Source organism: Apostichopus japonicus, chromosome 13 (assembly GCF_037975245.1).
Source record: "Apostichopus japonicus isolate 1M-3 chromosome 13, ASM3797524v1, whole genome shotgun sequence".
Taxonomy (NCBI): domain Eukaryota; kingdom Metazoa; phylum Echinodermata; class Holothuroidea; order Aspidochirotida; family Stichopodidae; genus Apostichopus; species Apostichopus japonicus.
In genome coordinates this window covers 20,015,641-20,043,156 of record NC_092573.1, presented here as the reverse complement: position 1 = coordinate 20,043,156, position 27,516 = coordinate 20,015,641, and the positions used below count along the sequence as shown (strand labels likewise).

The 27,516-nt window shown below is 39.3% G+C and overlaps 2 protein-coding genes across 2 annotated transcripts; one reads left to right on the top strand and one right to left on the bottom strand.

Annotated features, from left to right (window-relative positions):
- The first annotated feature begins 122 nt into the window (after positions 1–122).
- Positions 123–11,485, top strand: LOC139978783 (glutamate receptor 1-like). Its single transcript, XM_071989279.1, has 11 exons — positions 123–411; positions 1,472–1,654; positions 2,156–2,404; positions 2,766–2,944; positions 3,564–3,617; positions 4,036–4,311; positions 5,697–5,804; positions 6,641–6,778; positions 7,757–7,926; positions 8,452–8,539; positions 9,255–11,485. The coding sequence occupies exons 1-11, from the start codon at positions 333–335 to the stop codon at positions 10,419–10,421; spliced, it is 2,691 nt and encodes an 896-aa protein (XP_071845380.1). The 5' UTR covers positions 123–332; the 3' UTR covers positions 10,422–11,485.
- Positions 11,486–12,476: 991 nt separating this feature from the next.
- Positions 12,477–26,689, bottom strand: LOC139978781 (glutamate receptor 1-like). The gene is made up of 11 exons (XM_071989275.1): positions 26,363–26,689; positions 22,120–22,305; positions 21,320–21,574; positions 20,810–20,985; positions 19,998–20,051; positions 19,218–19,346; positions 17,570–17,761; positions 17,290–17,397; positions 16,606–16,737; positions 16,146–16,355; positions 12,477–15,630 (listed from the first exon to the last, which is right to left on the bottom strand). Exons 1-11 carry the CDS (start codon positions 26,433–26,435, stop codon positions 14,446–14,448), a joined length of 2,700 nt encoding a protein of 899 aa, XP_071845376.1. The 5' UTR covers positions 26,436–26,689; the 3' UTR covers positions 12,477–14,445.
- Between the last annotated feature and the right edge of the window lie 827 nt (positions 26,690–27,516).

Sequence of the window (27,516 nt, the reverse complement as noted above, 5' to 3'; positions counted from 1 at the left end):
TTGCGTTTTCTTAGCTTAACCAACAAATATTTTTACGATGAGCAAAATAAATTGAAACTCATTGGTCGAAAATACCTATGACGTCATCAATTCCCGCCCTATAGAATCAACATTATCTATACAATCTCTGTGGTGTATACTGTAACTGAACATTTTGTTCATTGGAGGTAACAATAGTCATACGGAAAATGTTAATGGTGTGTGCAGCTGTTATTCAAGCTAGACAAATATTCTGTTAATATATTAATCTCTTTAATCCCTTATTCGGAAATTTGGAACTAGAGTAAGTGAGGGGGGCATGCTGTCCAGCTTACAGTTAAATACTGATCATCATGATTCAACGAGGATGGAGTTGTCTGTTTCTAATCACCGTCTTACTGACGTCGGTCGCAAGCGAAAACATTAAAATAGGTAAGTGTGTGCGTGTATTCATGCGTATTTGAAGAACTCCTTACTATCTGAGTTTTTGTTGTTGAAAAGATTGCAGATTTCAATCGATTCTACAGCTCTTTGAAGTTTTTTCTCACAAATTTGAACTACGCTGAAAAGAAGGTTTATAGATATAGGTCTATCACATAAACGAAGTGTTATATAGAAGTACAGTTGCTCGGAAGTGCCCATGTGTAGGCCGTCGATATTCGAGCACGGAAAGCATAGAATGATTTGATGAACAAATTGGTATTATCGGGCAGAACGTTGTGTGGTATTGTATAGTGATCTGCAAATGTCCATACTTACATATATTCATACTTATACCATATCTGCTATGATTTCAGAAACACATATAGATTTCCTATCGAATATATTCAGATTTTGTGCAGTACTGAAAAAAGTGCTCTTCCCACAACGCCATCACCCCACCCCATCACCCACCCCACCCCTCCAATAGAGAGCTGCAATTAGCATCATTACTTTGTATTAACGCCCTGTATAGTATAGTAGGAGTAACAACATAAATCGACAAAGTTACTCAGTTTGTGCACTGTGCAGGGAATCGATAGACCGGAGATAGCGTACGAGACGTATGCATGGCTTGGCTCAGTGCTTGGTGTCCCTCCCATCGCATTAATTACCCCTCATCACACCCCCCCCCCCTCCGAAATAAACGAAGGAAGAAAACTGACGCCCTATTGGATTTGATGCCATCCAGATGAGCCCTAAAACTGGCAATTCACACCTAGCCCTACTTTTGATTGAGTATTTCACTAAACCTTACAGCAACCTCGTATCGAGAAATATTTTGAAAAAAGAAGTAGGCTTATTCTTCATGCATGTTAGTAAGGAGTAACGTTGCCGGGTTTGCGCAGGTTGGTACCCAGAATACATATAATCAACATGCATTTCACAAACTTTAAGATATATTCAGCGGAAACTTCATATGTATATATAATAAATGACTCTGTGCTTGTTCTATAATTTCCCCCCTGTTTCTCTCTCTCTCTCTCTCTCTCTCTCCATATTAATTGTACAGTATCAATGTATGGAAAGTTCACTGCAGCAAACGACTTGTACAAAGAGATTATGATAGACGCTTCCACTTTTGTCAACGACGGCAATATCCTTGCGACTGGAGATCAGATCAATTTGATACATAACAACGCACTGGAAGATAGCAGTTACTACAATCGATGGCTCTTCCACAGTGTCTTCCAAAGTATGTCAAGAAATATTTCTCTTCGTTCGTTTTAAAGTCTCACTGCACACATGAAAAAAAGAAAGGCGTCGAACTTCTTGACAGAGGGTCAAGTCAGTTAGTCGATTAAAACGCCTTACAGAGACTAGTTTAGTGAATACCATTTCAAAGAAAAACGCATATATTTTGAATCAACAAATTAGAACTTAACAAAATATTCAATAAATGTCATATACTGGGTATATTCGAATAGGCTACTCAAATTATGCTATAGTTCGATAGAAAGATGAAAACGTTTTCCCGCCTTTTCTGTTAATGACGTCATGTGTGTATGTGTGTGTGCGACTGTATAATAACTTAATAACTACAATTACAAATTCTATGTATTCAATCTATTAATTTAAATTCTATAATAAAAAGCTATATAATAACTGCGGACCTTTGGTTCATGAATATTTTCTGAAAGATTTTGGCTTTAATAATTGGTTGAAATATTTGACCTAATCGTTTTCTATATGATAGTATGCAATGATATGCGAAACACCGGAGCTTCAGCCTTGATTATACCAAACGACTTCTGTGCGGACGACTGTGACGATGTTGGTGGTATTATAGGGGATGCGTATAGCCCGGTGCTGGCCCTGGACCAGGCCGACGACTCCGGGGCTTTTAAGATGGTTCCAAAACTGGACGACGTAGAGGAGATGTTGACCGAGGTCATCTCTCATTTCAAATGGGAGAGCTTTATCTTCATTCATGAAGGAGGCGTAGGTAAGAAAAAAGATTGTATTCTATCTTGTAGGCCAATCATTAAATTTTATGAATTAAAAAAAAAATCGATCGATCTAACAGAATAAATGTTCAAATTAGCATGTTTGGAATACGTGGACCCAATCTAACCATATTAAAATGATTATAACTTTTTCATAACGGAGATACATAGGTACACTATGATTAAGTTCTCAATTTGGCTAACTTGTACTTCCGTCACTTTTCTAATCTCGCTAGAGCATAGAAGTTTATAAGATAGAAGTATAGATATAGAAGTAAGTTACATAAGTCATATTTATGTGTTTGTTTAATTGTTCTTGTCTTTTGTTTTAATCTATGTGATTTCTCGTTTCAATGTTAGCATACGATTTGGTAGAAAGATTTTCAGCTAAAGGATTGCAATATGGATGGAACTTAGTTCCTATTGAGCTGGATACAGGAAATTTCTACGAGCAATCGCAGTACATTAAAAGCAACGTTATCAAAAACATTCTAATGTATGCTACTAACGAAGACGTCTTGGTTGAAGTGGTTGACACGGTAAGTGACACATGTCCTTTACAGAGGAGGAAGAGGGGTTGGTACCGGTTTATAGGCTGTTTTTACGACCAGGAGTAACCATAATTTCCGGTTAAGCATGCGCAGTTGCTTTAACGTGGCTATTTTTACGACCAGGGGTAACAATAATTTCCGGTTACGCATGAGCAGTTGCGTTATTTACTTTACATCGCATGCGTAACCGGAAATTCGCCGATGTTGTAAGAATAGTTTATAAATAATTGTTACTCCTGGTTGTAAGAATAGCCACGGGCTTATAATATACGTTATAATATATGTTCCTTCGTCTTTTGTTATGTTTATTCTCATAGAACAAAAGGAAATCAGTACTTTCAAAGATCATGAATATTATATGTGATACTGCCGTCTTCATGATCACGTGATCACTGCAGGTTCGAGGCGTATATAGAAGTCAGTCTGAAAGTTCATTATAGGTCCATGAAACGTTGGACTCATTTCTGCATATATGACTCTTTTAATAAACCTTTATTTATAAAGGATAATTTATAAAATATGGTTACGTTAAATTGGAACCCACCCTCACCTTTGAAATTTAATAATAAAAATTATAATAATTGGCTATAGTTCGCTTCCATTACAGGCTTTTGAAACAGAACTCCTTAGCAACGGATGGCATTGGATATTTGGAAATTTTGTAAGTATACTAATCGTTAAAGACTATAGTTAGTACAAAGAGAATGTCTTAAGCATGAGAGAGGTATCGATGACATCCAACATTCCTCCACCTCAGCCAGAATATTAAATATTACTTCAGATTCAGAAAATTTTAGAATGTTTATTTACGCCTTACCATTTCATCTATATCTCTTCTCTTCTTTGTTCCGCTTTTTTATCTGATTCTTACATGCAGTTATATTCAAGTTATATATCTTTGCTGCATAAGTCACTGGGTCGCGAGTACAAGCAGTGTAGTCGTTTCACGTATTCTAGATAGTGTACGGCAGGTGCATTTCATATACAGTTCCATTCAAAGTTGGCCCGAATAAACGGTTTTAAACGCGTGGCATGTGTGCAGATTCTTCAAGCTTTCGTTGACTTATCTCTTTTGTTAGAATCCGCCAATCACACAGCAGTTCCTAGAACAAAAGTACCGCCATAACATGGCATTCCTAACCAGATTCAAAGTGGATTCAAACGACCTTCTTTACTACACCTCAATACAATCACCTATAAAGGACTGGCCTTTCCGACAGAGGGCGGCCTACGATGCAGTCGTAGCAGTCGCGAAGGCGATTAAAATGCATAAAGATGCCAAGGGCGTTCTTCCTCAGTCTGTAGAGACGTGTAATATGGAGTCTAAGTCAACGCTGGAAGAATACTTAAAGCAGGTGAGTACGTTACCTAGTTACCACTTCTCTTTCACCTACCCCTCTACTACCCACGTCTTTGACCTTCCCAATGCTCTTCTTAGTAGCCGTTCCCCTCTGCTTGCCTTTGCCCCATTTCCATGACCTTGTCCTTGCACTTCCCCCGTCACCTCTCTCTTCCCGTTACCTCCCCTCCCGTTTTCCTTTCCCCTTTCGCTCCCCCAACACGATACCTCTCTCCTCTCACTCCAGTTGATATGCTCTTGCAGAGTTACCATTGGCAAATGATGCGATTAACGTGAAAATATAGTTATGTTATGTTGAGTTACTTGATATATATATATATATATAAATTATATATATATATAAATTATATATATATATATATATATATATATATATATATATATATATATATATATATATATATATATATATATATATATATATATATATATATATATATATCAGTGTGACCTTAGCAGACGGATATGTCATATTAGCACACATTACTTGGATACTTGCTACACCTGTCTAAGATACTAAGATGTTAGCCATAAACCAATGCCATATTTCAGACTTATAATGAGTTCGTACACCTGGTTTCATATAGTATAGTTACTCGTATTAGTACTTTTTGGTAATCTAAAGCATAGGCTAGATTACCTGTGCAAGATCACTTACTCCAACTTGCGCTTAGAACCTTGTAATCCCCCATATAATCGTACTTTTAAAGAAAAAGCCGCCCAGGAAAGAACCTGGGCACGAAAACCAAACTACCGATCGACTGATCCGCTCTCAACCCCAGTACCCTTGCATCGGGACTCTGACTGTGTGATCTTCGTCGGATGTGAATCACCATTTCCCTCGAAAGGGAACAGACAATACACATGTATTAGCCAAAAGTGTATACGTGTATACACTCATATACCCAAGTTAACGTACTCGTTTACTATATACAAGTATAGCCTAGTGGTTAACGCCGGCGTCTCCCAGTCATGAGATCCCCGGTTCGATTCCCCGCCGACAGCAATGTGTGTCGTCTGGCAAGGGTGTTGTTCAATAACAACTTCCTGACATGGACGTTAAATGGATGTGTGCCGAGAGATTGGCTTCGGTCAGCTTGCGAGTCTACAAGCCTTCATGGCTTCTTTCGCGAGTTCCTGCTTGCGGGAAGATCACATATACATACATACATACATACATACATACATACATACATACATACATACATACATACATACATACATACATACATACATACATACATACATACATACATACATACATACATACATACATACATACATACATACATACATACATACAAGGCTGTTACGTGATAATCAGTACCTTTTGGAGCATGCAATATCCGTCCCCTTTTCCTTTTGGTTTAAATTTTCCAGGTTAACTTCCGAGGAGCATCCGGGGATGTTTCTTTCGATGATAATGGGGACCGTGTGAACTACACAGTGACCATGTACTCTGGAAAAGACAAGTACACAGAAAACGTGGCAAGTATATATAGCTTCAATACAATCAATGTTGAACACTTTCCCAGGAGCATTTCCAAATCTGTTTTTCTTGGGAACATTTTCCGTACTTTTTTCGTAAAATACTCCTATACTTTGATGTCGATTTCCTTAGAAGTGGTGATCATGTCACTACGTTCGATGAAGTGTGTATACCTTATGGGTGTCGGAGCGGGCCCACACACGGTCACGAGCACAGTGTTGTAACTTGGTATAGTAGTATACCCGTGTGTACTTTAATTAACATCCGGGGTTTTGTGACTGGCACAAAACTTTTTCGGTGAGTGACAAACAGCGCCGCCGATTTCTTGTACGCGAACCCGTCTTTAAAGGCTATACAAGACTGATGAATGCAACTTGCATTCGCATCTCACAATATCACAGTTTTCGAATTTTGCTAACTTTCAAATTGACGACCGAGTTGCTTTATCTTCCTTTATCAAGGGGTTTATTTTTTGGTAATAGCATCAGTTCAACATGACTGTCACGCACGTGGCGTATGCAATATTTCCGTCGAGTCAATGAGATGATTCTTGTCTATGTTATCACAGAGGCGTACTGGAGACATGTCAGGAAACAAACCACCCATTCATGTAGCCACCATTTTGATTTGTAAATTAAAGTTTCGAAATTTGAAATTACTTCGGTAACTTTTACTTTTAACAGAACTTCAGATTTGGACTTTTCCTAGGTAACCGTTTTACAATGTTTTCTGTAATGCATATAAAACAGTTTGTCTCAGAGGGACAACGCTATACTAGACATTCAACCCGTCTGTATACATTTGCTTTAATACCTCAATTTCTTTTCTTTCGCAGGCTGGTATATTTGCCCAGGATGTGAGAAACTGGGAGAAAGCCAGCGGAGAAAAATGGCCGGGAAAACCAGGCAAACGAATGTATGTCAAACCATTTAGGCAATCGAGTGCAGCTTACATCAAGATTCTTATGGTTACGGTGAGTCATTATAACAGATAATACTCTTAACAGCCGTGACGCGGTATAGTTCGACGGTATTCAAATGTTGACAATAGTGACCATTTCATCCTCTCTTTAATAATAATATTTAATAATAATATTTGCTTTTTATATAGCGCTTTATACCAGCGATAGGTCTCAAAGCGCTTTACAGACGTTATATTACCCCTGGTCAATGATAACCTGTCCCAGAGACAATCTCTCCAGTCGGCAGCAGTTATATACTGCGCCCAATGACAAGTTACCTCACAGGTACCCATTTAACCCCTCGGTGGAGAGAGGCAAGTGAGATAAAGCATCTTGCCCAAGGACACAACGTAATGAACTAGGCAGGAATCGAACCAGCAATCCTTGGATCACGAGTCCGACGCTTTAACCAATTGGCCACCACGCTCTCACAATCGTATTGTGTATCATGTAGTCCCATGTAGTTTTAAATGACCATCGGTATAGCAGCACAGGTTATATTATGTTGGTGCTATCCATGGGAGTATATAGTGAGATCTGTGGTTAAGAAGAAAGATGATGACGGCAAGAGAAACATCTCTAACACATATATCGATGCCCCGTTTTCCGAGAAAAAACACTATCCACCACCAATATACCATTGCGGAATCAATTAAAACATAAACTTTAATGGTGAACGAGTTCTATATGTGATACATTCATATCGCGTTGAGAAATAACATTGTAAAACTCAGGTATCTCTCCCCTATACCCCACCCCTTTTTTTGGTTGAATATTGCAACCCCTCCCCCCCCCCCCACTACTCATCAAATACCATACATTGCAACGCAAAATGGCTGTTGGATATATATGTGATCTATGTACACATAAACCAATCCAATATGGTGAGACAATACCCTGCAGTAATTTCGGCGAACAGAAATTGGTTCTAAAAGACAAATAATGCGCTCTTGAAATGATATCTCGATTATACCTCTCAACTTTAATCAGGAACCGCCGTTTTTCATGGACCACGGAGAAGAGGCACGACGGTACAGAGTACCAGCGAATAGCAATAACCAAGCAGAAGATGAGGATTCATATTTGGGTATCAGCTGGGAACTGTTGAAGGAGGTGGAAAAGGTATTCACTGAGGATATGGAAATACCATTTGAATACCGGTAAGAAACGATGACCTAACAGTCTTTTCCTAGTGGCTTCTACTAGGACGCTGATCATTATACACACACACACACATACATACATACATATATATATATATATATATATATATATATATATATATATATATATATATATATATATATGTATATAAATATTTGTAACGAGGTTCAGGTATGGTCTTAGGCACACTAGCATTATTACGTGGCCACAGTCCCGACTGGCGGCGTATTGGGTTACAGCTTTCAGTTTTCTTGCTCAACTCTATCCCGTAATTTAAAGAGGTGTCGCTCCCTACTGTCAATTCTTGCCGAAGCGGAGAGCAAGTGTTGCACGTCATCATATGCTAGTTATCAAGTTTAATATCAAGGGGTAAGCACCCACAACCCAACCCCCTCGTAATGTCCCTCCCCCTTCCTTGAGTCCTTTTACCATATCCATTCCCTCCCTCCCCCTCTCCCTCACCCATACAGAGGCACTTAGGCGTGTACTATCACCCCTGACGTATGTTTTCTTTTTCTCAGAATATTTACAATGAATAGAGGGCAGTACGGAAACTTGGATCTATCTACTGGAGAATGGGACGGAGCAATACGAGAAATTATCGATGGGGTAAACGGTTATTAATATTTTTCGATCAGATTAGAGAAAAGCAACGAGTTGAATACAAGATATATGTGAGATGCTACTCGAGCGATGTACGCCTTATTAATGTGGGAAGATGTCTGGAGAGAGAGGGCTTAGGCGGACGAGGGGGGGGGGGGGGTTGTTACTACCAGGAACCCCTGTTTTATTAGGTTGCCAGGGAGCCATGATAAAGGATATTTTCTTCTTTTCATTTACATAAGGTACTTCAGGAAATAGTAGACTTCAAAAAGCGGACACTGGACCTTCGCTGTCCCTGTGGCCCGACTTGATTCTCAACGACCCTCTCTAAGTGTATAATATGATCGATATAGTTCATACATACATACATATATATATATATATATATATATATATATATATATATATATATATATATATATATATATATATATATATATATATATATATATATATTGGCATATGTAATACTTGTTTACGTTTTCCCATAGACAATGTCAAACATTTCAACAAACACCTTTTAACCACGCTTTAAACACTCAGAGACATTTTTTTGGAAATATTTTTCAAGATCTATACGCAAATGTTTTGGAGGTTATATATAGAATAACATCCGGGAGAGTAAATACTACTTTTTGAAAAATGTTATCGAATTTTAGCCAGCTGTAATGTGAAACTGAAGATACTACTAATGAGATTTTAACAAATTATTTGCCGACAGGATGCGGACGTCGTTATGGGCGCTTTGGTAGTGAATGACGCACGTGAGAAGGATATTGATTTCACCACACCATGGCACGTCAGCTACACCAAACTTCTCTTGCTTCATCCCACTTTCACCTTTGAATATCCTTTTGCGATGTTCTATCCGCTGAACGTAGCTTCTTGGTTTGCTCTCCTAGGTGCATTTCTCGTCATTTCCATCCTCGTATGGTTGTTAGGACGCCATGATAAGTACGAGTGGCGAGGTCGTGCTAAGCGGGGTGTAGCGAGTGAAGAGGACGGGCAAACTTTCACTTTACCGGAGGCATTTGCATTCGCCCTGTCGACTGGTTTTTGGCAAGGTTACACCAAAGGCCCGAAATCTTGGGCGCTTCGAATTCTGACTGTTTTCTGGTGTTGGTTCACCATCTGCATGACCTTCCTGTATCTGTGGAACCTTAATACTGTCTTGAAGTTTTCAAAGACGGCTTTGAAAATACAAGATCAACACGATCTTTTGATGCAAGACCAATTTGAATTTGGGGTGGTTAGAGACAGCCCTTCGTTTGATCTGTATCGCTATGGCAACGCATATGATCGTGAAATATTCGATAGAATCCTCAATTCAGAGCTAGATCTCATAGAATACAGGATCGAAGACGCTGTTTTGCGCATGCGTAGACAATGGGACGGCCATTTCACTCTTCTGGGTGAAGAGAAGATTTTGGAGTACGCATCCCGACGCAGGCCATGTCAGTTATACGTCACTGCTAAAACTCTGGGAAATATGACGTTTGCATTCGCGACCGCCTCTGGATCCCCACTTCGAGATCAGTTCACCCGTGCGATCAACATTCTACGTAATCGCGGTGTGATCGACGATATCGTTAACAGGCAATACAGTAGTAATCTCGAATGCGCGAAAACCGGTATTTTCAAAGAAAGTGCTAAAAAGTCCTTCACGGTTCATGATATGCAGGGCGTTTATTATATGATGTTCTTAGGGATCGGTGGTAGTTTGATCGTGTTTGTGTTAGAGGGTCTGTACTACCTCCTATGGTTTAAAGATAGACCAAGTAGTTCTTCGCGAGTTACAAAGAAAGAGGATTATGGAACAGCAGAAACAGAAATGCAAAGTGGACCGAGCGCCAAAGTAATCGGTAGTGGCGCTGGTGATTGGCTGTAGGCTTCGTGTGTCGGTGTCCCCCCCCACCCCCCCCCCCCCGATACGGTTTGAGACAGAGACGAAGGAAGTTATGCCAGGGAGGTAAACTGTGATTTACGTGCCATATCATATCGTTGTCGTTTTGTGGGGAAACGAGAACGCCTTTGGCGGAGTACCTCTAACAAAAACTGGGCCATAGTTACCACCCCGCCTCCCCCCCTCCCCTCACACACTTTAAGCTAATTGATGTCCACGTGACTGATATACGTGCTCTTTCAACATTATTACCCTACACTTTATCTCGTAATTATCAGCTAGCTACTTGAACTTCTGGGTGAGGTTAAAAACGGTGACCCCCCCCCCCACCTCGCCTTGTGGATCCGTGCCTGATTCCCTAGTTGTAGAATTCGAGTGCCATAAGTCTGTTCTGTACTATTCTTCAATGTTCGTTTGCTTATTATCTGCATGCTCATCCAACCCCCTACGCACCTCTTTTTGCCACGTACCTCCTTAATTTTAATGCACAACGTTGACGTTTTATAAATTCCACCGACTAACGGAAAGTTGCTTTGTATATAATCAATGTACTACCATGTGTTGTGTATATTTAAACTTCTAAACAGGGGCTGCAACCACGTATACTTCTTGGGATAACCCCTCCCCCTCCCACCCAGAAGAACAAGAGATTATCCTCCTCCTCCCCTCCCATTGGCAGAAAGAAAAATACAAGAATTCCTAGTGTAAAATACATAACTATATTAAAAAATGCGGTACAACCGAATCGAAAAATTCTTCAACGTTGTTTCAAAGGTCCAAAATATAGCACTATTTTGTATATTAGCACCCACTCTTTTACCAAAATTTCTCAAAGAAGAGGGGACACCCCTCTTCTGGACGACTTAACATCTACCTCCCCAGTACATAAAGTGGTTGCGCCCTGCTTGGAATGTAGTGGTTAGAATGTGAACTGAGATAAAGTGTTGCATTTTATTCAAACTTGTAGTATATAGGAGTTTCTTTAATGTGGTTTCTTTATAACGTGCGTCAAGAGATAAAAAATAAATTTTTACCATGTGATCAATCGAGGTCTCTGTAATTTAATTCTTTGTTTTACCCCTGTTGACCTTTGACACCCCCCCAGCCCCACCCCTAAAAAAATTGCTTATGCTCACTACGGTGTACGACGTATTAAAGGCATTGAAGACTCGCCCAAACCGCATGCCTCGCTCTGAAAGAGTTAACTTTCCGTTGCTTGCAAGTGAAGTTTTCATTTTGTCGCTACAAAATGCAGACAGTAATGAAACGTGATAACTTGTTATCTATTATATAGACCTGAGATGTCCATCGCTGCTATGTACACTGTGTTGTGGGTATTGAACGTAGCTGTATGCATTGACTGTACACTAGTATATAATTACCGATGGAAGCAAGCAGTGTGTGTGTATTTTCTGGGATCGATGGTGGTGTCTAACACTTCTGTTACACCTCATTCGAAACTAGGTCAGATTACCGGCATGGGACGTTTCTTTTTGCGCCAGTCTTCACACCCTTTAAGTTCAGGCTTTTGTCAGTTCTGGAGTTAGGCCTATCGTGTTTACCTCTGTTGACCTCAAATAAACTTCGACCTATGCAAAAACACACATATGTTGGAGGCTTGCACTCACTAACGTTAATTGTTCCCGTATTTGCAAGCCAATGTGCCGTACAACTAGAACACACGACATCACATATCGGCAGGTTCCTTTTGCTTTCCGTAATGAAGAATTGTTCTTCTTTGCTTCATTAGTTACCGATCAGGCCTTAGCCCCACCCTACCTCCTTTGTTGATAAATCTTTGTCATTCTGTTTACCATGATACTACTTCAGTGTTGGTTACGATCCTACTCTGACAGTCTCAATCCAAATGTTTCCTCTTTCGAAGCCTCCACCCTTATAAACCCCCCCCCCCACCCCCAACTGTGGCATTAAGATCGAATCATAGGGTGCATCGTAAGGATGCTTTAGAAGGCCCCCATACTTACCACACCGTTTCGCTTCCTGGATGTAGATTGAACTCCATAAATGACACAAATAAAGTTTTTAACTTAGTAAGATGTATTGAAATCATTTCTACTAACCAAAAATAGTAATTATCTTTTTGAAGTCCATACGTCCAAAACAATCTGTAAAAGCAATATACACTTACTAAATCTACTTCTAACGGACAATCACATACAATGTACCGCAGGGGATTTCATAATTAATTCATTTATTTACGCCGGTAAAACATTGAGTTTATCTTCATCAAGGTGACAATAAGACGAGTCAATTTGTTGTTTGTAGTAAAACTTCAAAACAAAAGACGCAGGAAGTTGCCCTAACAATAGGTCAAATAACGTTAGCAACAGCATTACTGTAGTGCTACTGTGACATTACTGTAGTGCTACTGTGGCATTACTTTTGTGCTACTGTAACATTACTGTAGTGCTACTGCAACATTCCTGTAGTGCTACTGTAATATTACCGTAGTGCTACTGTAATATTACCGCAGTGCTACTGTGGCATTACTGTAGTGCTACTGTAATATTATCGTAGTGCTACTGTAATATTACCGTAGTGCTACTGTAATATTACCGTAGTGCTACTGTGGCATTACTGTAGTGCTACTGCAATATTACCGTAGTGCTACTGCAACATTACGGTAATGCTACTGTAGCATTACTGTAGTGCTATTGTAATATTACCGTAGTGCTACTGTAATATTACCGTAGTGCTACTGTAATATTACTGTAGTGCTATTATAGCATTGCTGTGGTACTCCTGTTGTGTTAATGTAGTATTGTGTATGCTGTATGTTTACTTATTAACGTGATTAGTGAAGCTGAGTCGGGCTAACCTTGATTCCTGCTTCAACTCTTGTGTGAATGTTCGAGCGTTGGAAGAGGAAGGGGAGATATGGTAAGAGTTAGGGTAGCAAAAATGTTAGGTGAAATGGGAAATATTGGAATTGCCGGATAGTCCAGTGACTAAGAAATCCAAATTCATTTCTACATTTCTGTAAAACTTACAATCTATTGCAAATTATTTTCTGATTATATACACCCAAAAAATTGACTGACAATCTCTTATTAAAAAAAACAACAGAAAAGTAAAAAAAAAAAAAAAAATAGACAAAACCAACACACTTGATATAAAGATGATTTTTTTTTTTTTTACAAAAATGAGATCTTTTAAAAGTATAGTACGGAAACATGCGGTCGTCCGTGCAAACAGCTACATATCCCGTCACAAATGTAAAGTTTTACCGTGCTCCAGCAACGTGAAAAGGAAACTATACAAAACATATGGTGTGGAACTACATGAACGTGTGTAATATTGAAAGTACTGGGACAAAGGCACTACTACACATAAATTAAAAGCCTCTTATTTTTGTTTGTTCATCTCTCAAAACTAAATCATATTCTCATCTATTTAATGACAACAAAAGAAGTGAATGTCTTGCCTGTCGCTAGCCTCAAGTTGGCCGCAAAATGATTTTCGTCACAACTCTGTGTGAGATGAGTCATTGCAATTCGATTCTCTTGTTCTTTTTCCCCACTTGTGAAAGGGTTCAAAAATGTCTTTACAGCTGCTGTCGGTACCTGCGTTCGACAAGTGTCACACATAACTAACAGACTATGAGAGTAACACAAGATCCCTTTTTCCTTTTTTTTTTTAAACAAAAGATGAAATTTTACTGTCCATGAGAGTAAGTAGAGAAATAAAAAAATCATATGTAAAAAAAAAACCATCACAGAAATCAACAAAATTTTATGTATAGGAATTTTAACTTGTTTGGCTAAATATTTCTCAATGAATACATTTCGCTTGAGGCCAGAATCACTATGATTATTATCTAAGAGGTTGAAAGGCTTTCTGTCTTGTCAAGGCAGCAGATTACATTCTACTCGGTGAAACGATCATCATCCACCCTTGAGAAACTAACCATGCCCGCCTCACCCCCTCCCCACTCTTCAATGACAAGATATTGTCAAAGGGGTCATGGATGTCAGTACACCCCTTAAAACTACAACCACATGTTCTGTTCCGCTCTATCGCCCCCGGCTGCAGCTGGCCCGGGACCACCTGCATCAGCGCCACCTCCTCCACCACCTCCCCCTCTGCCTTGTCGGCCTGATGAGGACTTGCCACCACCACCGCCTGCGACGCTGAACCAAATAAATTCAATAACGAAGACGAGAAGAGCGCATCCCACACCCAGCAGGAGGAGGTAGTATATACCCTGAAGATCTACGATGGTGAACGAAAAGATGCCTTGCTTCTCCCAGACGGTCAAGTTGGCGCATCTCTCGTCCTGGAGTTTTCTATCCCACCAGTCCTTCTCCAAGTCCTCCAAGACGCCTGTGTCCCTCATGGTCTCGATGGCGTGGGAGAGCTGCTCTCGCAACGGCGAGTCCTTCTGTACAGCCAGTGCGTAGCTGGTACGGGATATGAAGCCTCCGGTCACCAAGAGGTCGCACGGTTTCTTGCTAGCCAGGAACTGGATCTCCCCGGCTTCACCAATGAACGCGTAGCGACCGTTGTTATCTCGGACCCTCTGTATAGCCTCGGTGATGTTCTGCACGTAGACGTTTGGAGTGGTCGTGATCATACGCTGGTGGACCCGTTGGTATTCCGGGACGGGCGAGTTCCAGAAGAAGTGGTACGTGGAGCCGTGGTCGATGGTGCCAAAGTCCACGTCGGTCTGCGAGAGCAAGTCCTCGGCGTCCTTCACGTAGACCAACCGTTTGTTTGTGGTGACAAAGAAAGTCAGGTTGAAGAGGTACAGGAAGACCATCACAATGACGAAGAGCCACCAGAAGCCGACCAGGCACCGTCCCGCGTTGGACTTCGGAGAGTTGTCGTAGCTCTGCAAGAAGAGGGTGGTGGCGCAGAACCACAGAGAGTTGCTAAAGTTGAAGTTGTCGGCGTTCTCTTCAAAGGTCTCCTGCCTGCTAGCCAGCTGACCCCACTCGAACGGATCCAACTTGTTGTACAGCACCAAGAGACCTGCGACGCAGAAGAAAACGAAGAGGTTGACGAACCAGACGTCGATGCCGAAGGGGTACATGATACGGAAGGGATAGTGGTGGACGGTGTACGGATTCTTGACCAGGACCTTGATTCCGCTGCTCATGAATGGATAGGAGAAATCCACAGCTTGCTCTCGCTCGGCTGTGACCGTCAGAGGCCCTGCGGCGATGTCTGCTTTCTGAAAAAGATGAAATAAAAGGTCTGATTAGGAGGAGGAGGAGGAGGAGGAGGAGGAGGAGGAGGAATGGTATGGTTTCGACAATAACCAACGCAGCCTGATGATCTAAATTATCTAGTAGGTGTTCAAATTCACACTGCTGACCTTGGTGACGCGGTTGTGAAAAGGGTCCAAATGTTCACTGCGAGTTCAAACCTGGATAGCACTCGCTCGGTACATACCCGGAAAAGACAGCGATCTTACGGGTATCGCATGATCTACGAGGTAACCAAAGCTATCTTCCTTATGTTTGCTATCACGTGATTCAAGGAAAATGGACCGTTTTTTTCCGGGAATAAACCAAGCGAGGGCTAACCGGGTAGAACTTGTAATGTTACGCTGAGTAAGTGTGACCACCAGACTTTCTTCTCCTGGTTTGAACACAAGTTCTTTATAAATATTATGGGCAATAGTTCTGTTGCAATGGCAAGTAAGGTTGTTTTTGCATTTACACATCATAATATTTATGGACTTACCCTTCTCACGACTTCTCCGACCATGCCGTTCCAGATTTTGCTGTATCTTTCCTTCCTGCCGTAGGCACCGTCTGGTACCAGCTCCACTTCGTAGTCGAAGTCGATTCCCCTGATGTGGGTCTTGACTTTCCCCAGGAGTTCCATAATGAATCCGTCAAACCTTGCGTTGCCATTGAAACTCTCAGACTTCTTCTTCAAGAAAGGTTCCACCTACAAACAGACACGACAAACAAGATGATGAAATACGAATCTTCATTTCACGTAACGAGAGCTGCTTGTTTTGAGTAGCTACAATTCGACCCACTTCAATAGACACTGTTCTTATCTTCTGTTCCATTGTTATGTGACAAAGAGTTTTCTTATTCTACCATTCCGAACCCACCTGAGTATAGACGATATTCCTAATTCCCATTTCACTATATGACAGAGACTTTCTTGTGTAAGTACATAAATAACTCACCTCAATAGACACAATCCTTATCTTTCTCTCTTGTCCAGAGTCGTAGGCAGAGACGTTGAGACGGCCGGGACTCTTCCAGCGAGTGTTCCATTTCTGCTCCCAGAAAGAAATGTTTTGCGTCCACTCGCCTCTCTGTGATTCAGCAGTGACAGAAGAGTAAAGTGTGTGTATTAAAAAATTTCACATGTATACCGCTACATCATGAAAATGTCCTTACAAACTACTATATCCCTCACAAGTGTTACTGTAATTTGCACAAATCGTTATAAACCAAGGGGGAGGTAAAAAATTCCCCTCCCATCCCCCACCCACCCACACCAATTCCTCCACCCACTACGCTTTCACTCACATAATGTTTTCAAAACACAAAGGTGGGAGAGGCCAACTCTTTTTGAGATTAAACACACTCTACTGTCCAGTATGTGATAAAACTTAATGACTGGTGGTGTAGTGGTGGGATTTTAAAGGACAATAGGAAGGGCAGTATGATTACCGGTAACAGTTTTCATCAAATTCATGAAATGAACGTCAACCATTGATAACCTTTATAAAAAATATATAAAAAAATTTTAAAAAATAAGAATATTGGATAGTCTTTGACTCTAACTGTGTGTGCTACACATTTCTAGTTAACATTTTCTTTTTGAAGTTGAATTTTAAATTTTAATTGAATTGTTTCCTCACCAGCTGTTCAAGCGTTTCACCCTGTCCAGAGTATATGGATATGGTGTAATTGACACGATTACCCATATCATCAAAGGCGACATTTCCAGTAACTCCTTCGAAGCCAACCTGCAAAATTTAAAAGAAAAGAATAAAAAAAAAAATTATTTAAGCTGCAAGAGACATATAATGGTGAGAACAATACTCCTTGTGTGATTTTTTAACATCAACATTACATTAACATATGTCATCTTCTTTTTTTTTTTAAGTTAATGTAAATTAAGTATTCCTGACTACTCACAAGTTTCAAATGGTCAGACAGTGGATTCTCTGTGGGGTCGGTCCCAGAGTTGGGACAAGACGGCATGGGAGTGTCCCCAGGCAGGGCGGTCCCCGATTGCTGATCTCTTTCTCTTTCAAGACGATAAGTCCTTAATCCATGACTGAAAGCGACAACAGCATCAAAGGCCAACTTTGATTGAAGGTCCCACGTCTAAAAGCAATGAGAAAAGAAAAAGAAGAACAATTACTAACTTACTAACTCTGTCTAGCGGTTGACACCCAAACACACACTCTCTTTCTCTCTCTCTATATATATCAACAAATTTTGGATAACAATTGCTGATCTTCAAACTTCAAAACTTGACTTTTTTCAACTTTCGAGTGACATTCAGTTGTGTAGTAACAGTCGTAGAAAAAAATGCATCTACTTCTATTTAAAATGAGATATGTCTGCTACTACAGCAGCTTCAAATTTTGTAAAATTTTTGATATTATCTTATTGGACATGTGTAATATTACTCTCTAAATTGTCTGCACGGGCGACGCTTTCAGTCATATTTTAACCAAAACTGGTGTAAAGTCCCTTAAAAAGTTTCAAACCTTAAAGGATTGGTTCAGTTGTCATACATGTTTATGCTATATGAAAGAGGACAATAAAAGAAACACGATGGTGAAAAAAACTGTTCAAATGTCTTTTTCGGTTAAAGAGATATTCAAGTGTAAAGTTTTATCAGAGTGTGTAGAAACTGCTGGAATTTGACTAGCTGTGATGTCACATCTTCACATTCCTGAAAAGTCTGTTTTTTTCTCTAAATATTTGGTGAGATTTCATGACTTTCAACCAAAAGATATGTCAGGAGATCTCATATTTGCCAAAGGAAGTATTTGAGATTAAACATCTGAAGAATTTTTTATTATATTATTTTCAAATGTGTTAAAAAATGTAAATAATTTTTAAAGAAATATATTCACAAATGTTAAGGAAGTGAGGATGTGACGTCACACCCTCACAGTAAGTCTTTCTACACCAGTCGTTTTCAAAGAAATTTTGATATCTTCAAAGTGTCATATCTCCTTAACAGAGCATGCTATCATTGTAGTTTCTTCACTGTTCTTTTTGTCTTTTTGTGCTCTTTCATACAAAATAGACATGTCAAACACCTGAAACAATCCTTTAATTTTGTGAGAAATATCATGGAGGTCGAGTATCATAATTTGTTGATTTGGTATCTTATACTGAGCTATACTCAGCAGGCAAGCAAAAGCCAAACAGCTGCTTTCAAAATTTGTAACTCATCTACAAACAGTTCAGACAAACATGGTTGATAGAAAAAACAAAGTGCATGCAAGATATGAACCATATCCCACTGGATTTGGAATCTGTCCAAAACATGTTTAACGATCAGCTGAAGAAGAAGCGGATGTTAAAAGGTAACAGCCTTGGTCGGAAAGTTTTTCTCAGATGAAGAAATATATCTTTAACCAACACAGGCAGCATTTAACCCCGAAATTGACACTCGAGGAAACCATGGAGATATGAATAATAAAATTGTGGCAACTGAATTGGTCACAGAAAAAGGGGAAAACAATGTGGGGGGGGGGGAATGTTTTTTTTGCTTGTTGATGTCAGTTTATGTCAGAAATAATTCTCTGGCATCGTTGTTTACCTGATAATCACCACTCAGTGGCAGGTAATGCTGCATCTCACGGGTGTAGTTCATCTTGAAGTGGGTGATGTAAGCGTTGCTGGTTTCAAGATCACTGAGAACATTAGGGTCATTTAGTTGGATAGCATTCTGGAGAAGACAAAATGTGGAAAACATTGTAATGAGATTCATATAAAGAAATGAAACTGATAATCACATGGCATATAACAACCCATTAAAACCTCATAGACTGTCGCTGCCAAGTAACCACACACTGTGGATTAGGGCTATCAGGATAACACATGTACGACGTGTGCACTGACCCCTGTATACTTGGTCAATCGTGTAAATTGCAACAAAAAACACTTCAATATCTTCATCTGCAGGTTATCTGCAGTTTTTGCCATCCAAATATGCTAGTAAACTCAAGATAATGGCCACTCATTTTCAAAACTTCAATATGCATTTTACTGTCACATTGGGAGCAAGCAGTCTCTTTCACCGAGGTATACAATAATCTGATTTCAAACCTATGCACCTGTCTGGCGAAAATCAGGAAGTGCAGCTGCACCTCCGGGAGAAAACTGTTGGGGGCTAAAGTTCATATTTTGAATATTCAATTTATGTCTGGGATTCAGCTGTCATTGGTTATTTTCGTATTTGAATAACCATGACTCTCCCACACAGAGATTATATATATACAGGTAACCAGAAAACTAGTTGGCCACATTAGAGTTTATTCATAGTTCATTTGGCAATCTGACTGATGTTTCCTACCATTAAGCTAACTGGCAAACTCACCAAGTTTCCTACGATCCAGGTAAAATTCGGCCCCAGGAGCTCCAATTGTCTAGCCTATGACAGGAAAACAAAGAAGGAGGAAAAGTGCGGGATGCAGGATTGAAAATAAAAATACATATGTTTCAGTCTGTCCTGAGAAGTAAAATATTATACATGTGACAATTGAACAAATGAACTGTTATTACCGTACTGGCAATTCATATTGAAATAACTAGTATGGAGACAAACATTTTACGTCACTTATGGCCGGAGTTTTATAAGATGTCGGCTTCGATAGGACCATTTAAGAGGTCAGATGAGCCGCAGTCTAAATTTTGGGCCATTTTACTAGGTTTAAACCATGAATATGCCATTATATGCATTGTAATTAAAACTGAAATTTAAAATACATATGACACTGCAGAAATGAGATCATCAAAACTTGACGACAAAATCAAATCAAATCAAATGTCATAGACGGTCTCACGAAAGACATCCATGCCGGTCAGTTACGTGAATGTGTAGTTATCATTGTGGCCATTACACAACATGCACCACCATGTGCCGTAACCCTGGGCAAGGATGCATTGCACACAAGTTCATATATTAAAGTTGTAGAGATTTCTACATTCTTTCTGCTATCCATTTGGAAATCAATTTTAAACTTAAAAACCCTAAGTACGTAGTACAGTAATACTTATTGACTGTGCAATTTATGGCGAGCAGCCCAGACAAACTCCACACCGTGCACATGTCTGGGAGTTACGGTAACAACATTGACTACGTTCATTGCAAATTAGTGCTACCACTTCCTCCTCTTCCTCTCTACTCACCTGTTCGAGAGTGACCTGTAGCTTCTTCTCAGAAGAGAAGAAGATGAAGATGTTACTAGTGTCCAGATCGGTGATGTTCTGAAAATGATCGTTGAGATCGTCTGTGAGGCGGATAGATGTTATATTCCACTCCTGGTTGCTAGCGTAGTTGATCATGCCCTGGAGATTACTGTATGCTGTTAAAGAGGGGGAGGGGGGGGGGAAGAGAGGTCGACAAGCATGTGAGTACAGCGAAATAAGTGTATTCCAGACACGCTTGAATGAAAATGCAGTAGTTGTGAGGAGATAGGTAAGTGATAAAATTTACTCAGCCAGATTTAGGATGCGATCCAACTCTGCAAAAAACAGAGCCCATATCTTAGTTACTTCTGTAGAGTCTGTCAGAAACGAACTGACATAATTATATTCCCTTCATATCATATCAAGACAACTATATCAAGACAACAAAACAGAACATTCATGACAGGGTTAACAAACTTAAAGGATGAATGAAGTAAGGAAGAAACTAACCAGTCGGATCATCATACAGAAGCATAAAATTCCTCCAGTTGAAGTACGAAAGAACTTCGATGAAAAAGTTGTTCAAATCGTCAGCGGAAGGATACATTTTGAAAGCCCTCGAACCAGATCCGTACGACTCCAAGTCTACTGCAAGGATCGGATTCGTGGCATGAGAAGCCACCCCAGCGATGTCGTCGCTCTCTGGACATTTGTCTCGAGTGACGATGACCGCTGAAATCTGCGCTTGGGCAACGTGGCTACAGACTGAAGAAAAGAATGAAGGGAATTGATTTATCAATGACTCTTTACATTGTGTAAAACAAGAAAGAAAAAAGGGGAGCATGTTTTAAAATCCTTGGCTGATCTCAACACAACCAAATCCCACTCCCGCATTTATCTAATTATCCCATTACCCGCCCCCCCCTTCCCACCCCACATATCTTTTATCTATTATTAAGAGCATTACTAGGGAAAAAAAGCCTGGTAAATATTCTACACTTTGTGTACGATATTGTCAGTTTACTTATCAATGCAGCGCTTCCTTACTGTAGTTGATAAAATCAACATGACACTTTGTAAAAAGTTACAATTTGGTTTAAGATGTTCCCTAACTGTAACTGGATGAAATCACTTAGTTATTTCATTTCATTCATTCAACTAATACCTTGATTTCTACATACATGTACGACAAAACTAATTAATTAATCTTTTTTTAAATTGATTTGATGATGACGGCATGCCACGTTGAGCTCCCAGAGAACTAGGAGAATATTTTGGCCAGCAGTTTTGTGTTGTTAATTTGAACTTACTGTCTAGCAAGCCTTTGTAAACTGTATCTGCAGCTCCACTGATGCTGCTATCCGGGGGTACGTGGATCAGCTGATAAAGTTTTGTGAGGAATGTCTGATTTGTATTGATGTACTGTGCACCGGCTTGTGCGATAGCCTGAATGGATGCGTCCCTTGTGTTGGTCGACAGGTTCCCACTCAATACACCTGCGAAGGAAAAAGAAATGAACACGATTTAGTCAGTAGTATTTGCAGCATATTTTTGAGCTACAGTATGGAAATTTTGTAATATGAGAATGACATAGTGACAAATGTACACAAAACTGCATGTAACAAATTTTGGTTCTAATTTGAACAGAATTTTGCAAATAGGAGGAGATTATGGAATAACTACGCACAGCTACATTTGTCACATTACCCTCATGTACTGTATGTAATATATATATGCACTCAATATGTTACATTCAATAAAGATCAGCCTGAAACACACACAACTAAGGAGTTCAAGTGAATTCTTACAACCAGCTGGCTCAAGACATGACACTGACCAGTTGATGGCTTATTCCAGCTGTTGACTATACAGGCAAATCAATAATTTCAGAATATAAAAAAAAATATATATTAAAAAAAAAAAATAAATAAATAAAGGGTGTGAAGACTTGCGCGAAAAGAAACGTTATTAATGCCGATTGACTATCTGACCTAGTTTAGAATGAGGAATAACAGAAGTGACATTAGAAACCACCATCAATCCCAGAAAATACACGCACAGCTTGCTACGGTCAATAATTAGACACTAGTGTATAGTCAGTACATACAGCTGCGGTCAATACCTACAGTACTGTGTACAAACGATACAGCGATGTACATCTCAGGTCCAGCTAAAGTTAACAAGGTATCACGTTTCCTTAACTGTCTGCATTTTGTAGCGACACAAGAGAAAAACTTCACTTGCAAGTTGCAACGGAAAGTTAACTTTTTAAAGCTGGTGGCACGCTGTTTGGGGCGAGTCTTCGATGCCTTTAATTTTTAAAAACAAAAACCTTATGGAAAAAAACAAACCAAAGACATTAAAGCTTGACAATAAAGCAGAATGAAGTACAGTTTAAACTGAAAATATTGACAACACTCCACAATACTGACATATTTCTTGAACATTTTTTCAAAGCTCATGCTGACCTTGACTTAACCCAAACTGTGCAGTTTACTGTACCTGTATCCAGCTGTATACAGGGTTAATCCATGATAGTACCTGAGTGCATTCAATATCAAATCTGCTGACAGATTGATCCTTTTACAGGAGCTTACTGGATTCAAAGCAAACCATGAATACAAAATTCTAGAATTGCTCTTGGAGTATGTGAGAAGTGATTAAATTTCAATCAATGGAAGAAACACATAACCTTCCCCACACGCCCCCCCCTCCCCCATCCAACCATCTCCCTTCCCGCACTCCAAACTGACTGTACAATTTATGCATCTCAACAGGATCTCTGTGGGAATATATTACTAATAGTTAGACTATAATATTATAGTATGGATGAGTTTAAACATAGTAAAGAAGAATATTTCTCCACCATCTCTTAGATCTAAGATATATTCTTTAATTTTTAGGTACTGCACAGAGCTTCACAGTGTGCATGCCTTCTTTTCTTCTGTTACGATAGCCAATGTGAGATCTCCAAAGTTCTTTTGCATTTATTTATTACTACATTTATAATGTGACCTTTTTGTATTCCATTTTTATCATCAAAATTTACTCATCCACAGGTTATCAAAATGGAAATGTTTCCACAAAAAAAGGGTGACAAAACTGATATATACTATAACTTCAAACAATTCATAAATTGTTAAACCTTCTTTTTTAAAACTTCAACCCACCACAACCCAACCAATAAATTCTGAACAAGAGAAAATTGAAGTCCTGTGTGACTTCTGACAAGACTCAAACCTTTTTTTTTCATTTGAACATTATTTTCACATTTCTGGTTTGTATTTATGGCTTATATTTTCCTAACACCAGCAACCCCTTGAGCCACAAATATTCCCACAGCATGTGGTAAGTTCATAACACCCAGTACATGTACACTGTTCCACAAATATTCCCCACAGCAGGTGACTGCATGAACCTTTTCATAGCAATTCATCTACATCATATATGTATGATATATCCTATGCAGTCTGCAACACAACATTTGTGTACAGGCTGTATCTACTGAAATTCCGAAAAATACATGAACAACTGGTTAAATCCCAAAGACACATGCATTGACTTTACTGCATGGATTTCCCAAGGCTAGAATTAAAGTCAGAAGGACTCCCAAAGCTAGAGTTAAAAGTCAGAAAGGAATTCAGTAGCCATGGTAACACTGTAAATGTATAGTTTCCACGGAAATATTATGAGGGAATAGCTTAACCTTGGTGGTGGGTGGGGGGGGGGGGTATTGTGCATCCTTAGGGAAGAAAATACCAGCCTCATTTTAACAAATATGGCATAATTATAGCTACCCTTCAGGGTGCATCAATTCAACCACAACTGACCACTCATGAATACAATATATAACCAGAACAACAACTTTTCAGTTAATTCCCCCCAAAACTTTCCACCCAGGGCTGAAAATTATTAGAAAAAGTAAGCTTTTAAAGCTATTTGCCTGGAGGGTTAGGAGGAAAGACTTATTTTTCGGTCAGATGAGTTGAAGGAATGTGGTCCTTAGTAAAACAAGACTATAATCAGCTTTGTACAGTAGTGCAAAGGTGTTCTATGAGAATAATTATGACAATTACATAGAAATCCTAAAAATTAACAGCATGAACTAAAATTTACATTGAGAGTATCCTGGAAATCAATAATTTTTTCACACATGTATATATGTCAAAATTTTGCCAAAATAATTTTACCTAAATTTCATTTCTGGGTTGACATCTTCAAATGCAAATACGATTTTGCTTATAATTCTTGCACCTTACAATAATGGAATCTTTTTTACAATGTTCACCTAAATCAATGGTGTAATGGATTTGCTGTGGCTGACAAGCATAGCATGCAGGGATTTATTCAGTGTTCTACATTTTGCATAGCTATAGTTTGAGGTATATAACTTTTACATAACTTACAATATAAATGCCAAAGAAACTATCTCAGAATTAAAGGAAACACATCTTTTATTAATTACGGAGTTGCACAGCACACTTGTACATTTGACAACCTCTGTAGCTAAGAATTATCCTACGTTATTTTATGCCGAAATTAGTGACGAAACACCGGAGTGGTGCTACACTATACTTTGTTATTTTTCTATTAGTTTGGTTCATGTAGCCTCTAAGTCTAAGCTAGGTGGGATTTTCTATTTATTCTGGGAAGACAGACTTTGTAAAAAAGTTTCTGAAATTTCAATCATTTTCCAAATCGTGTGTTTCAAAATTGGTTTATTTAATATCAGCAAAGCAAATTAATAAGTTTTTTTTTTACCTTTTCCGAAAACAACTTAAGCAAGAATATATCTGTTAGTCACGTACAAAAAGTGTTCCTATCATCCTTAAATTACGTCATCCGATTAAATATTGTACCGGGCGGAGCTCAGTACTGAATCAGAACGACAATTCACAAGCCCCGCCCATTCAAAGAAAAAATCAATAGGTAAGCGTCATAAAAGGCATCTCTATTGTTAATCATGTTTAGTCGACCAGCAAACAAAACCTCTCGAAATACCGTTGGGGTCTAGTCACACAGGATAATGGCCCTGTTTATTTCAATTTAAATTTGTCCTTCTGACCTCGAAAGACTTTCAAACCTACCGATCCGTGACCGCCTTTTAAAATTAAAACCAACTGAAAGCTGTCTTTTTTGTGTGGCTACCTAACAGTATATCCAAATGGTGAAAACAAGTGTAGGCTCTAGTCTTTATTATCAAACAAAATGGCGGTTTTGGATGATTTTTATAAACGATAAATTTTCTGATGGTTACATCTACAAACATGGTAAACTTGGGCTATCATATGCCAAGTATATAACAATGTAGGGACAAAGGGCCCAAACGTTCATCATCAACAGTTTCTTTACGCTTTAACAAGTCTATAACGATAGCCTAATACTAAGTAATTTTTATTTTTAAGTACATCCTTCTTCAACGACTGGTGTGAAATAAGAATGGAATCATGAATGATCTTCCCTTCACTTCACTTCCTCATGATATTGATAGGGATGCGACTGTATTATAGTCTTAACATAATTGTTTAGGAGAAGTAAAATAATTTCACTTACTGAATCCAACATCCAAAGCGTTAGTTCCGTGTGAACACAACACGAGAACAACCACTGCTCCCAGCACCTTCATTGCGTACTAAATTGGTTGAAAACTATCTGGTGTAAAGTGATGAAAATCCTACGATTTTCAGTACTTATGATTATATCTCGATACGCCAAAGCTCCTTCTTGTTGTATATTTCTCTTTTGGGTATAAATTTTCTTTCAATTATCCATTAAGGATCGAATACTAAGCCTAAAACCGAAAACTTTTGCTTGCGCTACTGGCAAGATAATTCGAATCGTTGTACTGGCACAACTTAGTCCTAACGAAAGAAAACTGGAAGAGTCTATTTGATACAAGGGTTGTGGAAAATGCTCTCGGTTCACTAGGCGTGAAATATTTTTTTCTGCCTAGCAGAGAAGAGACTTGTCATTCAATTCCACTTGTGCGTGAAGTTTGCAAAGCAAATACGTTGTTAAAGCGTGAAATACGGTCATATCATGAAGAGTAAACATGTAAGGCACAAGCGTTCTTTTATTCTTTTTCCTGTGTCTCGAAATTTATGTGACCGTCACGTAGGCATAGATTTTATTCAAAGGAAGTATATTTATATACTATTTTGCGTCTATGATGGTGATACCCTGTTAAGTTTTGAAGATAGTGAAAAGAACAACAGTAACGACAAAAGACACCAGAAACAGTTGTTTCATCACGCGATATAAACTTTTCGGGTTCCTGAAACTGGGGCAGGGAACACCGGGGCCGGGGTTGGGGCCCGGTCCTACATTAGTTGTCGCAGCAATGGTGTCCACGGGGGTGTGGTGTCGCCGTAGGCAATGAGCCCAAAACCACTGCATGTATCACATCTGTTCCCTCCACCTTCATCTCAAGCCCTGTGTCGAGAACTCTGCATTTTGGAAACCACTTCAATACACTTCGGGGTGCTAAAAAAAAGGTGACCCACTACTAGTGTGGGAATTGCTATATGATGCGTTTGTCATGGTCATTTACATGTTCTCTCTATACAATGTTAACTTATTGTTGAGAGGGTTACGTACGTATTACATGGGTGAAAACATACACCTGAACATTTACTTGAGGGGGGGGGGGGGGTGGGGACATCATACTCTCCAATAAATTATATAGAAATGTTCTTCGAAAATGTAGA

Excerpts from the sequence above, each read along its gene's own strand:
- LOC139978783 (XM_071989279.1), top strand. The coding sequence starts at position 333 with ATGATTCAACGAGGATGGAGTTGTCTGTTTCTAATCACCGTCTTACTG. Across the intron at positions 412-1,471 it reads AAGCGAAAACATTAAAATAG|TATCAATGTATGGAAAGTTC; the intron begins GTAAGTGTGTGC and ends TTAATTGTACAG. Across the intron at positions 6,779-7,756 it reads TCAAGATTCTTATGGTTACG|GAACCGCCGTTTTTCATGGA; the intron begins GTGAGTCATTAT and ends AACTTTAATCAG.
- LOC139978781 (XM_071989275.1), bottom strand. The coding sequence starts at position 26,435 with ATGAAGGTGCTGGGAGCAGTGGTTGTTCTCGTGTTGTGTTCACACGGA. Across the intron at positions 22,306-26,362 it reads CGCTTTGGATGTTGGATTCA|GTGTATTGAGTGGGAACCTG; the intron begins GTAAGTGAAATT and ends TTTCCTTCGCAG. Across the intron at positions 19,347-19,997 it reads CCTGGATCGTAGGAAACTTG|AATGCTATCCAACTAAATGA; the intron begins GTGAGTTTGCCA and ends TGTCTTCTCCAG.